The sequence below is a fragment of the Phacochoerus africanus genome, chromosome 9, assembly GCF_016906955.1.
Source record: "Phacochoerus africanus isolate WHEZ1 chromosome 9, ROS_Pafr_v1, whole genome shotgun sequence".
In the NCBI taxonomy this organism is placed as follows: domain Eukaryota; kingdom Metazoa; phylum Chordata; class Mammalia; order Artiodactyla; family Suidae; genus Phacochoerus; species Phacochoerus africanus.
The window spans coordinates 94030628-94045081 of NC_062552.1; the positions used below are offsets into that span (position 1 = coordinate 94030628).

At 47.6% G+C, this 14454-nt stretch overlaps 1 protein-coding gene across 1 annotated transcript in view; it reads right to left on the reverse strand.

Annotated features, from left to right (window-relative positions):
* Positions 1-13035, reverse strand: part of RDH11 (retinol dehydrogenase 11) — a 37408-nt gene extending 24373 nt beyond the window's left edge. The window contains exons 1-2 of the mRNA XM_047795872.1: positions 12808-13035; positions 1094-1212 (exon numbers count right to left, since the gene is read on the reverse strand). Of these exons, the coding sequence (XP_047651828.1) occupies positions 1094-1212; positions 12808-12875 (187 nt within the window). The 5' untranslated portion in view covers positions 12876-13035. The remainder of the gene's footprint in view (positions 1-1093; positions 1213-12807) is intronic.
* Between the last annotated feature and the right edge of the window lie 1419 nt (positions 13036-14454).

Below are 14454 nucleotides of genomic sequence, written 5' to 3' on the forward strand. Positions count from 1 at the left end.
ATGGAAGTTCCTGGGCCAGGGATCGAACCTGTGCCACAGCAGTGACTGGAGACACTGCAGTAACAATGCTGGATCCTTAACCCATTGCACCTCAAGGCAACTCCTGTCAGCTCTGTTTTTGAATGAGCATTATAGACTTAATACTAATGTTAAATGTTATTTTCTACTGTTTTTTTTTAAATAATTGAAGTATAGTAGATTTACAATGTTGTGTTGATTGCATCTGTACAGCAAAGTGATTCAGTTATATACACACACCCATTCTTTTTAATTAATTAATTTATCTTTTTAGGGCCGTGCCCTCAGCATATGGAGGTTTCCAGGCTAGGGGTCAAATTGGGCCTGTAGCTGCTGGCCTACACCACAGCCATAGCAACTCAGGATCTGAGCTGCATCTGCAACCTATACCACAGCTCACAGCAACACCAGATCCTTAACCTACACGCTTTTTAAAAAAAAATGTTCTTTTCCATTATGGTTTATTATAGGATATTGAACATAGTTCTCTGTGCTGTACGGGAGGATCCTGTTTTTCTTCCATGTATAATAGCTTATATCTGCTAACTCCAATCTACTGCTTTTTTAAAAAAAGGAATTACCCCTACTTCACACAGATGAACAAATCAGTAAAGAAAAATAAATTAACAATATTTGTCATGCATCCATTATATGGAAAACATTGTAACATTGTACTAGTATCAAACCAGCAAATCAGTAGGGCACTTGAAATGTTATTTTTTTTTTTTTTGGTCTTTTTGCCATTTCTTGGGCTGCTCCCACAGCATATGGAGGTTCCCAGGCTAGGGGTTGAATGGGAGCTGTAGCCGCCAGCCTACGCCAGAGCCACAGCAACGCGGGATCCGAGCCTCATCTGTGACCTACACCACAGCTCATGGCAACGCCGGATCGTTAACCCACTGAGCAAGGGCAGGGACCGAACCCGCAACCTCATGGTTCCTAGTCGGATTCGTAAACCACTGAGCCATGACGGGAACTCCTGGAATGTTCCTGAACTGCAAGGCTGGGAGGAAATCATCATTGCAAGGGCTAAAAGAGCAGTAAGCAGGAAGGAAACAGAAGCAAATGATCTTGCCTCTTTTAGCCAGCTCTTTGGCCGTCTCCTTCCCAATGCCTGTGTTGGCTCCAGTGACCACAGCGACCTTCCCAGGAAGCTGGACGGTTGATGTACACACCCCGCTGGACAGCATTTTCCTGTAGACAGAAGAGAGCTTGTCAGTTCTTCATTCTCTTTGTCTCAGTCAGAGGTCCTATAACACCCTCATGTCGGCAGGTCCCAAGGTGGAGGGCTGCTTTGGTTCCTTCTATTGTTATCTGTTTATAGATTGAAGGAAGGTTGGAGGAAAGAAAACAAAAGTTTTCTGCTCTTAAGATTTTCTTGCTCAAAATTTTCTGCTCTTGCTTAAGGACAGAAGTGATTTAATCATAAGGACAAATATTAGCTTTGTTCCCTGCAGCATGAGACCTAGATGAAATTTTTTTTTTTTGGTCTTTTTGTTTTTTTAGGGCTACGTCCATGACATATGGAGGTTCACAAGCTAGGGGTCTAATCAGAGTTGTAGGGGCAGGCCTATACCACAGGCACAGCAATGTCAGACCTGAGCTGCATCTGTGACCTACACCACAGCTCACAGCAATGCCGGATCCTTAACCCACTGAATGAGGCCGGGATCGAACTCGCAACCTCATGGTTCCTGGTCGGATTCATTTCGGCTGCACCATGATGGGAACTCCTTGGAGAACTAGATGAATATTTGTTTAACCAGGTTCCTCATTTAGGGTGTAGCTCTTTCTTAGGCTTAAGAAATCACAAAACCTAGCCAAAAAAAAGAAAGAAATGGCCAACTTATGTTAATCTGTCCCTAACTGTCACTCTTTGGCCTTGATAAAATAGCTTTCACAACACAGAAGTTAAAATTATGAAAACTTGTCAACCTGGGGCAAAAAGCACAGGAAAAAAAAACAAACCCATTTATACACACTTAAAAATAAGATAGGAGTTCCCTGGCTCAATGGGTTAAGGATCTGACATTGTCACACTGTGGCTCAAGTCGCTGCTCTGCTGTGGCACATGTGTGATCCCTGGTCTGGGAATTTTATATGGCATGAATGAAGCCAAAAAAAAATTCAGTATAAATAAATAAATAAAAATAAGACCAAGAAAAGACATAAATAAGTATAAAGGAGATTGTACCCTAATGGGCTCGTGGTTGGGATTCACTAGTGAATCTACTACTGAAATAGAGTTTTAACTAAAGAACAACCCCCCTTGGCTAAGAAGGCAGCTGCAAGCCTTTCCAGCTATGCTCCTCACTACACCACCCTTCTGGTAATAATGTAACAACTGTGTGCCCTCTGTCCAAGCCAGCAGCCCTGCTAATCATGTACCCAGCATTGCTTATCAGTTCCACTTCTGTAACCTTGCTTGCTCAGTTTCTTAGGGAGGACCACTGTCTGCTTGGGGATGGGGGGAGGTCCGGGATGCTTACATGGGAAAAGTTACTGAGAACAAAGACCTGGTGCTCAGACTCTGGAGGGGACTCCTCTGAGCCCGCACCGGTGCTGAATAAACCTTGCTTTTCCCTATCTCCGAGTGCTGTTTGTCTCCTTCCATTGCCACGGTTTTTGCGGTTTCCGCAACATTTGTGGTGCATTGGCCGGGAAGCCGACAACCGAGCTGGCCTCTTGTGCCACTGTTGTCAGGGAACCAGGGGAAGCCACGGTCGCCGGCCCGGTGACAGGTGGATAGCATGCACTGGCCATTTTGCCGGATCCAGACCCTCACTTGGGCTGTGCTGGCCTTGGCTCACACCACTTCCCGAACGGACTCAGAAGGAGAGTGGAAACAGGTTCCAGGACAGGATGTCAGACTGGCGAGTTCCCTGGGGACATCTGCCTGAGTCAGGACCCGCCATATGGTGGAAGGAGAGACTGATCACCTCTCAGTGACCAAAGGGTCACTCAGGTCAGGATTTGCTCCCTTGGGTTTGGGAGGCTTGTCAATTCTGGGGTGTGTGTGTGTGTGTGTGTGTGTGTGTGTGTGTGTGTGTGTCTGGAGAGAACGAGAGCCCGTGTGAGTCCTAACCTGCAGTTCCGCGGTGACCCTCATACGGCTTATGGTGGCCCTCTTCGGGGGGATCCTGACGTTGGGGTTTATACAGTCCCACCTATGCTAAGAGGCGTCTGAAATATCTCCTCCAGGGGAGCGGTCAGGCAGATGAAGTGATTGTTACCTGAGGCCTTGTCCTCGCTGTTTGTCTTGAGTCACTGGCACAGGGTGGGACTTCACACAGTGGGTAAAATCGGCTTCCAAGCCCACTGTCTTAGAGTGTATGGTTAAGAATTTTAAGAAAGGATTTTCTAGAGATTATGGTGTTAAACTGAGTCCCGGAAAACTGTGTACCCTTTTTGCCCTAGAGTGGCCCTCCTTTGGTGTTGGCTGGCCTCTGGAAGGGACCTTAGATGTGTTCACAGTTGCAGCAGTATATAATGTTATAACAGGAGACCCTGGACACCCAGACCCATTTCCGTATATTGATCAATGGTTGGAAATTGCCTATTTGAGGCCCCATGGGTTCGGTTCTGCCCCACAGACCAGGGACAGTGTAGGGTGCTAGTAGCCCAGTCCAAGAAGAAAACCTTGTCTCAAAAAAAGGTGCCACCTATTTTTCAAGGGGAACCAGAGGACTCGCCCCCTATGCCACCACCTTATGTGCTGCCGGCCCCACCTCTGGGAGCCGAGGGCCCCCAGGTGCCAGATAGCCCACCGCCTTCTGTTTCTCCTCCTCCTTCTGCTTCTGAAGTTCCCGAGGCAATATCACCCCCGCAGCCAGACTCTCCAGAACCAAAAAGCAGGTGTCTCAGGTCAGCTCAGGGAGCAGCCACTCCAGCATTGCAAATGCCCTTACAGGAGACATGGGGACCATGGCAAGTCGCCCCCGATGGGACCATACAAGAGGGGGGACGTTTTTTTTTATTACAAGCCCTTTTCCACCAGCGATCTCCTCAACTGAAAACACCATACTCCCTCATATTCTGAAAAGCCTCAGGTGCTGATTGATCTCTTAGAATTCATTTTCCAGACACACTGTCCCACCTGGATAGACTGCCGGCAACTCCTTTTTACTCTGTTTGACACTAAAGAGCGCTGGCAAATTGTAACAGAAGCCCAAAAATGGCCTCAGGCCAATGTGGGGGATCGAGTAGACTTGGCAAACTGGGTGAGGGAAGCCTTCCCAGAAGAAAACCCCCACTGGGACTATGACACTGAAGAAGGGAAACGTAACCTAGAGAGGTACCGGCAGGCCTTCCGACAGGGGGCAAAAGCTGGGGCTAAAAGGCCTACTAACATAGCTAAGACCAGTGAGATACTACAAGAGCCAAATGAAAGCCCAGCCAAATTCTATGAGAGACTATGTGAGCCTTTCCGAATCTACACCCCTTTTGATCCCAAGGCCCCTGAGAACCAACGGATGATAAATGCTGCCTTTGTGGGACAAGCCCAATCAGACATCCATAAAAAGCTACAGAAATTAAAAGGATTTGCAGGAGAAAATGCCACTAAGCTGTTGGAAATAGCCAACAAGGTTTTTATTAACCGAGACCAGGTGGCCCGCCGTGATGCAGAAAAGAGAATGAAACAAAAAGTGACTCTTCTGGTGGCCGCCCTGTCAAAACCGGTGCCCCCAGTGGGACCACCCCATAGGGGACAAGGCCCAAGGCCAGGAAAAAGGAGTCCCCTGGAACATGACCAATGCGCTTACTGCAAAGAAAAGGGACATTGAAAAAATGAATACCCCCACCGTCCTGAGAAAAAGACCAAAGCCCCACCTAGCCGGTACCGATCTGAGCCATTCAGCACCAACCTGATCGGCCTAGCTGAGTCTGATGAGGGGGGACCAGGCTCTCTCCAGCTGGGCCCCCGAGGGCCTATGGTCAGAATTCAAGTAAGGGGCCACCCCATAAACTTTATGGTTGACACAGGTGCCGAACTTTCTGTGGTTACACAACCTGTAGCTTCCCACTCGGGGAAAGAAACCACCATCATTGGGGCCACAGCTAACCAAACCCACAGGCCCTTCTGCGGTCCTTGACGATGTTGCGTAGGAGGCCATGAAGTAATACATGAATTTCTTTACCTGCCTGACTGCCCAGTCCCCCTGATGGGAAGAGACCTGCTAGCTAAAGTGGGGGCACAAATTTCCTTTTCTACTGATGGATCGGCCCAACTCAAATTGACAGAACCCCCCCTCTCCTTTAATCATGGCTCTTGCTGTAAAAAGGGAAGAGAAATGGCACTTGTACTCTTCCCCTTCAGAAATGGGGACCATTCCCCCAGAACTAGAGACTAAATACCCATTGGTTTGGGCTGAAGGAAATCCACCAGGACTGGCAAAATGCCATGCTCCTGTCTTGATTGATCTAAAACCCGGAGCTCAACCGGTAAAGCTACGGCAATACTCAATTCCCAGAGAAGCCTGACTGGGAATCCAGGTTCACCTGGATAGGCTGCTTCAGCATGGACTGTTAATAAAATGTCAGTCCCCTTGGAACACCCCTTTACTGCCCGTGAAAAAACCGGGAACACAGGACTACCACCCAGTTCAGGACTTGAGAGCCATAAATGAAGCAACCGTTACATTACACCCATCCGTCCCTAACCCGTATACCCTGCTAGGGCTGATCCCCTCCACTGCTGAGTGGTTTACTTGCCTGGACTTAAAAGACGCCTTCTTCGGAGTTCCCGTTGTGGTGCAGTGGTTGACGAATCCGACTAAGAACCATGAGGTTGCGGGTTTGGTCCCTGGCCTTGCTCAGTGGGTTGAAGGATCCAGCGTTGCCGTGAGCTGTGGTGTAGGTTGCAGACACGGCTCAGATCCCCCATTGCTGTGGCTCTGGCATAGGCTGGTGGCTATAGCTCCGATTGGACCCCTAGCCTGGGAACCTCCATATGCCGCGGGAGCGGCCCAAGAAATGGCAAAAAGACCAAAAAAAAAAAAAAAAAAAAAGACGCCTTTTTCTGCCTCCGGGTGGCACCTGCCAGTCAGCCCTTGTTTGCTCTTAAATGGGAAAATCCACATACAGGGACAAAGGAACAGCTCACCTGGACTAAACTCCCACGAGGATTCAAAAACTCTCCCACTCTTTTTAGCAGCGCCCTAGCCACTGACCTGGCTGAATTTCCTGGACAAAAACTGGGCTGTGTTTTACTACAATATGTTGACAACCTCTTACTAGCTGGCACCACGGAGGCTCAGTGTCTAAAGGAAACAAGAGCTCTCCTTTCCCTACTGATGGAGGCAGGGTATCAGATATCAAAGAAAAAGGCACAAATCTGTAAAAAAACAAGTCAAGTATCTGGGCTTTAACATCATGCAGGGCTGACGAAGACTGGGGACTAAAAGAAAGCAGGCAGTTTGTGCCATTTCTGTCCCTACCACCCGCCAGAAGGTTTGTGAGTTCCTAGGGGGCAGCAGGATTCTGCCAGATATGGATCCCCGGGTTTTCAGACTTGGCCAGGCCTCAGTACGAGGCTTTAAAAGGAGAAAAAAAGGCTCCCCTTGAATGGGGACCAAGCCAGGAGACAACATTTCAGACAATCAAAACCAAACTCACTGAGGCTCCAGCCTTGGGACTTCCTGATGTAACCAGAAAATTTAACCTTTTTGTCATGAAAAAAACGGGATGGCTTTGGGAGTCTTAACTCAAAAATTTGGGCCTTGGCAGAGGCCAGTGGCATATCTGTCTAAACAAATTGACTCAGTTGCGGATGGATGGCATCCCTGCCTCCTAGCACTGGCAGCTACCACCTTGTTGGTGAGAGAGGCTGACAAGTTGACTCTGGGACAAAACCTCAATGTTAAAGTCCCGCACTCAGTTGTAACCCTAATGGATACCAGGGGCCACCATTGGCTCACACATGCACAAATGACTCAATATCAAGGGTTACTATGTGAAAATCCACGGGTAAAACTGGAGGTTGTACGAACTCTGAATCCAGCCACTTTTCTGCCAGATGAAGCGGGGCCCCCCAGACCATAACGGCTTAGAGGTACTAGATGAGGTGTTTTCCAGCAGGCCTGACTTGACTGATAAACCACTCCAAAATCCTGACCTGGTTTTATATACTGATGGCAGCAGCTTTATGGAGGATGGGAAAAGGATGATATCTGACTTAAAAGTGATAAAAACAGAAGTGCTTCCTCAAGGATGGTCAACACAGAGAGCAGAATTATGGGCCTTAATCAGAGCACTGGAGCTCAGCTGAGACCGGCGAGTTAATATCTATACCAACTCACGGTATGCCTTTGCAACTTTACATGTTCATGGAGCCTTATATAAAAAAAGAGGACTCCTCACTGCTAAAGAAAAAGGGATTAAAAAAACCAGGCTGAAATCTTAAAGCTCCTAGATGCAGTATGGGAACCTAAAGAAGTTGCAGTTATCCACTGTAAAGGCCACCAAAAGGGAGACGACCCAGTGACAAAAAAAAAACCATAGTGCTGATGCAGCTGCCAGACAGGCAGCCCGGGGACAACAGCCAGACAAACCTAAGGTCTTGCTGGCTCCAGAAGTGCCAGCTGTCCCCAGATATTCTCCAGAAAAAAAAAATAAATAAATAAATAAGAAAAAAAGGAGAAACTAAAACTAAGATGGGATGGTGGGTCACACAGGACCACCAAGCTTATGTTCCAGAACAGCTGGCCTACAAACTAGTCCACCAATAACACGAGCTAACCCACATGGGCAAAACTGCCTTAGAGACCCTACTGGGCTGGTACCATCTCATTGCTCGTCTTCCTGCACTCTGCTCCTCTGTCTCCCAAAGATGCATAACCTGTTTGCAGAATAATGCCCGCTGGGACACAACACTGTGGACTGTCCCCATTGAGGATATGGAAGTGGACTTCACTAAGGTCACCCCTAGTAAGGGGTACAAATATTTACTAGCTTTTATCTGTACTTTTTCAGGATGGGTAAAAGCCTTCCCTACCCGAACTGAAAAGGCAAAGAAAGTAACCAAGGCACTCCTGAGAGACATTATTCCCAGATATGGAATGCCTCTGACCATCTGGTCAGATAACGGACTGGCATTTGTGGCCCAAACAGTAAAACAGGTGGCAAAAGCTTTACAGATCCGATGGAAACTACACTCTGCTATCGCCCTCAAAGTTCAGGGAAAGTAGAACACATGAACCGGACCCTTAAACAGACACTGGCAAAGTTATGTCAGGACACTGGCTTGCCCTGGGTAGACATGTTGCCAGTGGCCCTCCTAAAAGTGAGATGCTCACACCGAGCAGGAATAGGATTCTCACCATTTGAAGTCTTATATGGGAGGCCACCTCCACTAATCAGTTTAAAAGCAAACACCCGGGAGTTGGAAGACTTGGAATTACATAAACAATTACAAGGACTGGGGCTCACTATTTCTCAGATCCATAAATGGGTCACAGACAGCATACCTGTGTCCTTAGGTATAACAGTACACCCCCACAAGCCGGGGGGCCAGGTGTGGATAAAGGACTGGAAAAAGGAGCCTTTGAGGCCAGCATGGAAGGGCCCCTATACTGTAATTCTAACCACCCCCACTGCTCTTAAAGTAACAGGAATAGATGCTTGGAGCCATCTTTCCAGAGTTAAACCGTCTGGCCCAGCTGATGACTGTGGAGAGTGGGAGACTGCCTTCGATCCGGAGAGACCTCTTCGCCTCACAATACAGAGGAGACGACAATCTCAAAGCCCTGCCCTGACCACACTGGAAGCTGGTCAGTGAATGCACAGCTGAAGCTTGAGGAAACGGCTGCCTGGTAAAATAAACTGCCTTACCTCCCTTCCACAAGAGACTTTCTTACTGTTATATACTGTTATCTTATGAGCAACATGTATGTTTGCTGCCTGTTGCTGTTAATCTGGTCCCCTTTGGTTCTGCCAGGATCCATTTCCTCATGTGACCCATGCATTCGTGTGACCCAATCAGATCAAGGGGTTACATGGACTTTGCTTTACTCCACTCACTTCTCCCGTTCCGGAGAAATTCATGGAAGTTGTACTCACAACAGGACCACTTATTCTGTCAACAGGGGGACCAATATACTTGCTTTGATCCACGATACTCCCCAACTGAGAAATGGTTAAAAGTCTGGCGCTCTCATAAATCAGAGCAGCTAATTAATCGGACCCAAATTACCAACCCCAAGTTGCCAGTATCAATACTTTTTGATACCTGTGAAGCTATGACTGGGTCATGGACTTCTACTAGACCATGTGGAAGCCCGTCATGGGAAAGAGAATATAGGCTCCAGCATAAATATATGTGCTGGGGGGCCACCTGGAGCAGTTGCCAGAAATACACTTACTGGAGCTGCGTGGGCTGGACAACCTAAAATAAGGGAGACAAAACAGCTGCTCTTCAAAAGGGTACAGCCCCTCCAGACGGTCACACTAAAGCTTGTAACCCAGTTAATTTCACTATTTTCAATTCCAGTGAGCCCAAATGGAAGGAGCGTTTCAAAATAAGTATTCGCATTGACAGAAGAGGCCTTGACCCTGGAGCTGTGCTACATTTCCAGAGAATCACGTTTGCGCTCCAAGCTGCCTCTCACAGGGGCTTTCATTCCTTTTATGAAGAGATAAAAAACACCCCACCTCCCATTCTAACTTTTCCCACCTCCAACAAGCATGTGACGATATCAGTGCTAATATCCAATGGCGGGCACCAAAGGGATTATATTGGATATGTGAAAAAATGGCCTATTCCATACTCCCCCCCAATTGGGCTGGGGCATGTGTACTGGGAACAATCACACCTTCCTTCTTCCTGCTCCCACTATCACTAGGGGAACAACTGGGAGTTCCTATATATAGGAACCGGAGAGAGACCGGAGGGCTCTCCAAATTCGAGACTGGAAAGATGATAAATGGCCCCCAGAAAAAATAATTCAATATTATGGGCCTGCCACCTGGGCAGAGGATGGCTCTTGGGGATCTCGCACCCCTGTCTATATGCTGAAGAGCATCATCAGACTACAGGCGGTTTTGGAACTTACAACAAATGACACTGCAAGGTCTTGACTATATTGGCCCAACAACAAACTAAAATGTGAAGTGCAATCTACCAAAATCGCTTGGCCTTGGATTATTTACTTGCTTCTAAAGGAGGGGTTTGTGGAAAATTTAACTTAAGTAATTGCTGTCTACAAATAGATGACACCGGAAAGGTGGTAGAAGAAATTGCTGACCTCATGACTAAACTTGCCCATGTGCCTGTACAAACTTGGAAAGGATGGGATGCAGACTGTCTCTTTGGTAAATGGCTCTCTTGGTTGGGAGGAATTAAGACAATGGTCGGAATAATCATGGTTATACTCGCAGGGTGCCTACTTGTTCCCTGCCTTGTACCTCTCCTGATAAATATTATAAAAGGTTTTATAAAAACCATGGTTAAAAAAAAAAAACAACTTCCCACCTGCTACTTATCAGAGGCTACCAAAGGGTTATGACTGATAATGATCTTTAAAGGGTGCAGATGCACCCTAAACATCAAGAGGGGGTAATGAAATGGAGTTTTAACTAAAGAACAACCCCCCCTCGGCTAAGAAAGCAGCTGCAAGCCTTTCCAGCTATGCTCCTCACTACACCACCCTTCTGGTAATAATGTAACAACTGTGTGCCCTCTGTCCAAGCCAGCAGCCCTGCTAATCAGGTAGCCAGCATTGCTTATCAGTTCCGCTTCTGTAACCTTGCTTGCTCAGTTTCTTAGGGAGGAACACTGTCTGCTCGGGGATGGAGGAGGTCGGGGATGCTTACATGGGAAAATCAAGACCTTGTAGTGTATAAAAGTTACTGAAAACAAAGACCTGGTGCTCAGACTCTGGAGGGGACTTCTGAGCCTGCACCGGTGCTGAATAAACCTTGCTTTTCCCTACCTCCGAGTGCTGTTTGTCTCCTTCCATTGCCACGGTTTTTGCAGTTTCCACAACACTACTAGTGGCTGTAGTCAAGGTTTAATCCTTGGTCTGGGAACTGTGATCCCACATCAGGCCATTGCATGTTGTGACAAAAAAAAAAAAAAAAAAAAAAGGAAAAAAAGAAAAAGTTCAAAAGGGAGCTGAGATTCAAGTCCTGGTTTAATGAGAGTCCTTCTTTATACTTTCCTGCTTCTCCAAAGGAGTGAATGCACAAACAGGTATCAGCCGGCCTCAGATTGTTTTCTCTGCAAGTCTTGGGGACTCAATTTAACAGAATCTGTTGACTGGGAGATGTATTTTTAAGGAGCATTTCAACCGTTTTCACTGAACTTAGAATGGCAAAGTACACACTTCTAGCCACCAAAGTTCCTGCTTAGAACAAACAGGTCAATAAGGAAGCAAACTAACTCACGGTGCTTACCAAGGGATATATATCCTCCCCCTCAGGACAAGCCCTGCTGCTCAGTTTCCCACATCCCTTTCAGCTTTAGCTCCAGGAGCCACAACATATCAGGACCCAGGTAGAGACCTAGCTCTCCCTTCTAACCAGCAGAAAGGAAAGAAACAACAAACCATAAAAGTCCATGAAAGTCCAGCACTGGTCTAGTCCCTATGACCTAGCTAGGGGGCTGGGATCACAACCCTTTGAGTATAACTTTCCTTAGAAAAATCTCTTTAAGAGATGAGCACTGCTTTTAGTTCTGGTGCAACTTTTCACTGAGATTCTAAGTGGCTAAGAGGACTTTGTGATGCAAAGAGATAAAAGGCAGCGTTTTCATCCCAGTACCTGCACCCGTGTGTGTCTAAGAGGTGGGAGCACTGCGTGTTCAGAGGGAAGGAAAAGTACAACTGCAAGAGGGGCTCGAGAAAGGTGGGGAAGGAGGAGAGAAGAGGTGGCGGTATTAAGAAACGGTAGAGTGATCTAGCAGGCCTTCCAGTTCCATTCAGTTAACAAGTCCCCCCACCCCCACTCCCATCTCCACCGAGGGAAAGAGTGTGTCTCTTCAGTCACTGGTCCGCCGTCACTACTGGTGACTTACTCAGAACCAATCGTCAGGCTGCCTGTTGTGCAGCTTCCTGCCACCCTCTGGGGCTCTCAGCCAGCCATTGGCTGATGGGTCACCTAGTTAAGAGACCAAGACCCTCAATCCTCTCCTCCCCAGCCCTAAACCCCGGGGCAGGACTTGGACCCTGCCCCTTCCCCTCCTCCCCGTGCTCCTGCTGCGAACGCAGGATAGAATAATGAAACCCTTTGTTTCTCTTACACCTGCCCAGAGAAAAGGCGAATCTAACAGCAACAGGATCAAGCAATGAGGCTGCAGTTGTCACGACTCCCATCAAGGGGCAGTTTCAGAGAGCAAAAAGTCGAATCGCCCCATTGTACTTCAAAGGCTGGAAGGAAGAAGCTAAACAGGGCAGGTTCAAGGTGCGGGAGCTAAGAGAAAAATAATCTTGAGGGCTACATCCCACTTCATAGTCTGAAAGCCCCAGAACTGTAAATTTAAGTGTCTGAGGTAGCCTTGCCCTCGCGGTTCCCTGGAGCCGGAAACGAGGGCGGCTTAGACGAAAAAGGGGGTCAGGAGAAACAAAGCAAGGTTCTGTGGACTGCAGCCTCTTCCCACTGCCTGGGGTCTCCGATCTCGCCCTCCCGCATCCAGGGCAGCAGGATCGCCTCCGACCAATCGAACTCTCCTACTTGGAGCCCCGCAGGGAGTTTTCCCTTCCTACTTTTGAAGAGCAGAGCTTCGATGAGAATGAAGGTTCCCCCCCAACACACCACCAAAGACTCCGCAAGAGAAGGGAATACAATTGCACAGACCTGATTTGGGGTACAGCGATGTACAGGAGCAAAGGGAGAAGAAGGAGCAGGAGCAGGACCCCAATCATCTTGCCGAGAGGCAGCTGCGGCTGCTGAAGCGCAGCGAGAGGTCCCAGCGTAGCTAGGGGACAGGGCTTCTCTTCCAAGACACGCCCTGATAAAGTAGCACAGGCCGGGAAGCAAAGCCATCTGGGAAATGTAGTCCAAAGCCCGGCTTAGGGCAAAAAGGCAGAGAGCAGGCCGTTCCCAGACGCGGAGAGAAGCTGAATCTTCCATCAGTTACGCAACAAATCCCCAACCAGCTAGGATCTAGGGCCTTTGGAATCATCAAACCAGCTCTCCCACAGCCTCTCTCCCCACGGTGAAATCTTTCCCGTCCCCTCTCTTCTGGTGCCCAAGTCCAGACCCTGGTTCAGGTTTCCCCAGTTATGGTTGGGTAGTTGCCGCGTTGTTTCTCCTGGAGGTCAAATATTGGCGTCAGGGAAATGTTCTAAGGCTGATTACACAGGAGTGGAGAGGTTGGAGCCTGACAGTTGGCGGGGAGGGGGAGTGCAAAATCTTTCCTCCTTAGGGATTCCTTCACCCGAAGGAGCAGAAGCTACTGGTCCCTAAAGATATTACCAGGAGAATCGCTTTATTGTGTCTTTTTGGAATTATAGTGAAATAAATATATATAATGAAATACAAAGTATAATATAATTTTCCTGCTGTTTGAGTGTTAATTGATGATAGAATAGTTTTTTTGGGGGGGGGGGGATTGTTTTGTCTTTTTAGGGCCACACCAGTGGCACATGGAGATTCCCAGGCTAGGAGTTTAGGGGTTGAATCCAAGCTGTAGCTTGTGGCCTACGCCACAGCCACAGCAACCGTGGGATCTGAGCCGTGTCTAGCACCTACACCACAGCTCATGGCAATGCCAGATCCGTAACCCACTGAGCAAAGCCAGGGATCGAGCCCGTGTCCTCATGGATCTAGTCCTGTTCGTTAACTGCTGAGCCACAACAGGAACTCCAGAATACAGTTTTCTTGATGATTTAGTTATATTAAATCCCAGGGTAGCAATGAGTTTCTCAGATTAGCACAGTTGGTTTTGCCTACTCATGAAAGTATTTAATCCTGTCTTGGATTAAGGCCATGGAAATTCTCTGGGAACAAGTAGGTTCCCTCATCAGTCACTCCTTTCCACTCTGCCATCTGAGGACTATATCTGGGTTCTTGGGGGTGAAGGTGGGGAATGTTTTACATAATTCTCTGTGCCTCCTGACCGCGCACAGTAATGTATTCCGGTTCTTCTGCATAATTCACTTCCATTTGAATGAAAGACATATGTTCCAAGCTCAATTTGAAGCAATATATTTTATAGCAATTGGAGAGGAGTTTCCTTCACACAATACAAATTTCTACTGATTTAACATTAGATTATCTAATAATCATCATATTTTGTCACACACTCATTATTGGGTTACCTAACATTTGAATAGGGTTTTACATCTGTATTAAAAGGCTTTCATGGAGTTTCTGTTGTGGTTCAGTGTAATGAACCCAACTAATATCCATGAGGTTGTGGGTTTGATCCCTGGCCTCGCTCAGTGGGTTAAGGATCTGGCATTTCCATGACCTGTGGTGTAGGTCGCAGACACGTCTCGG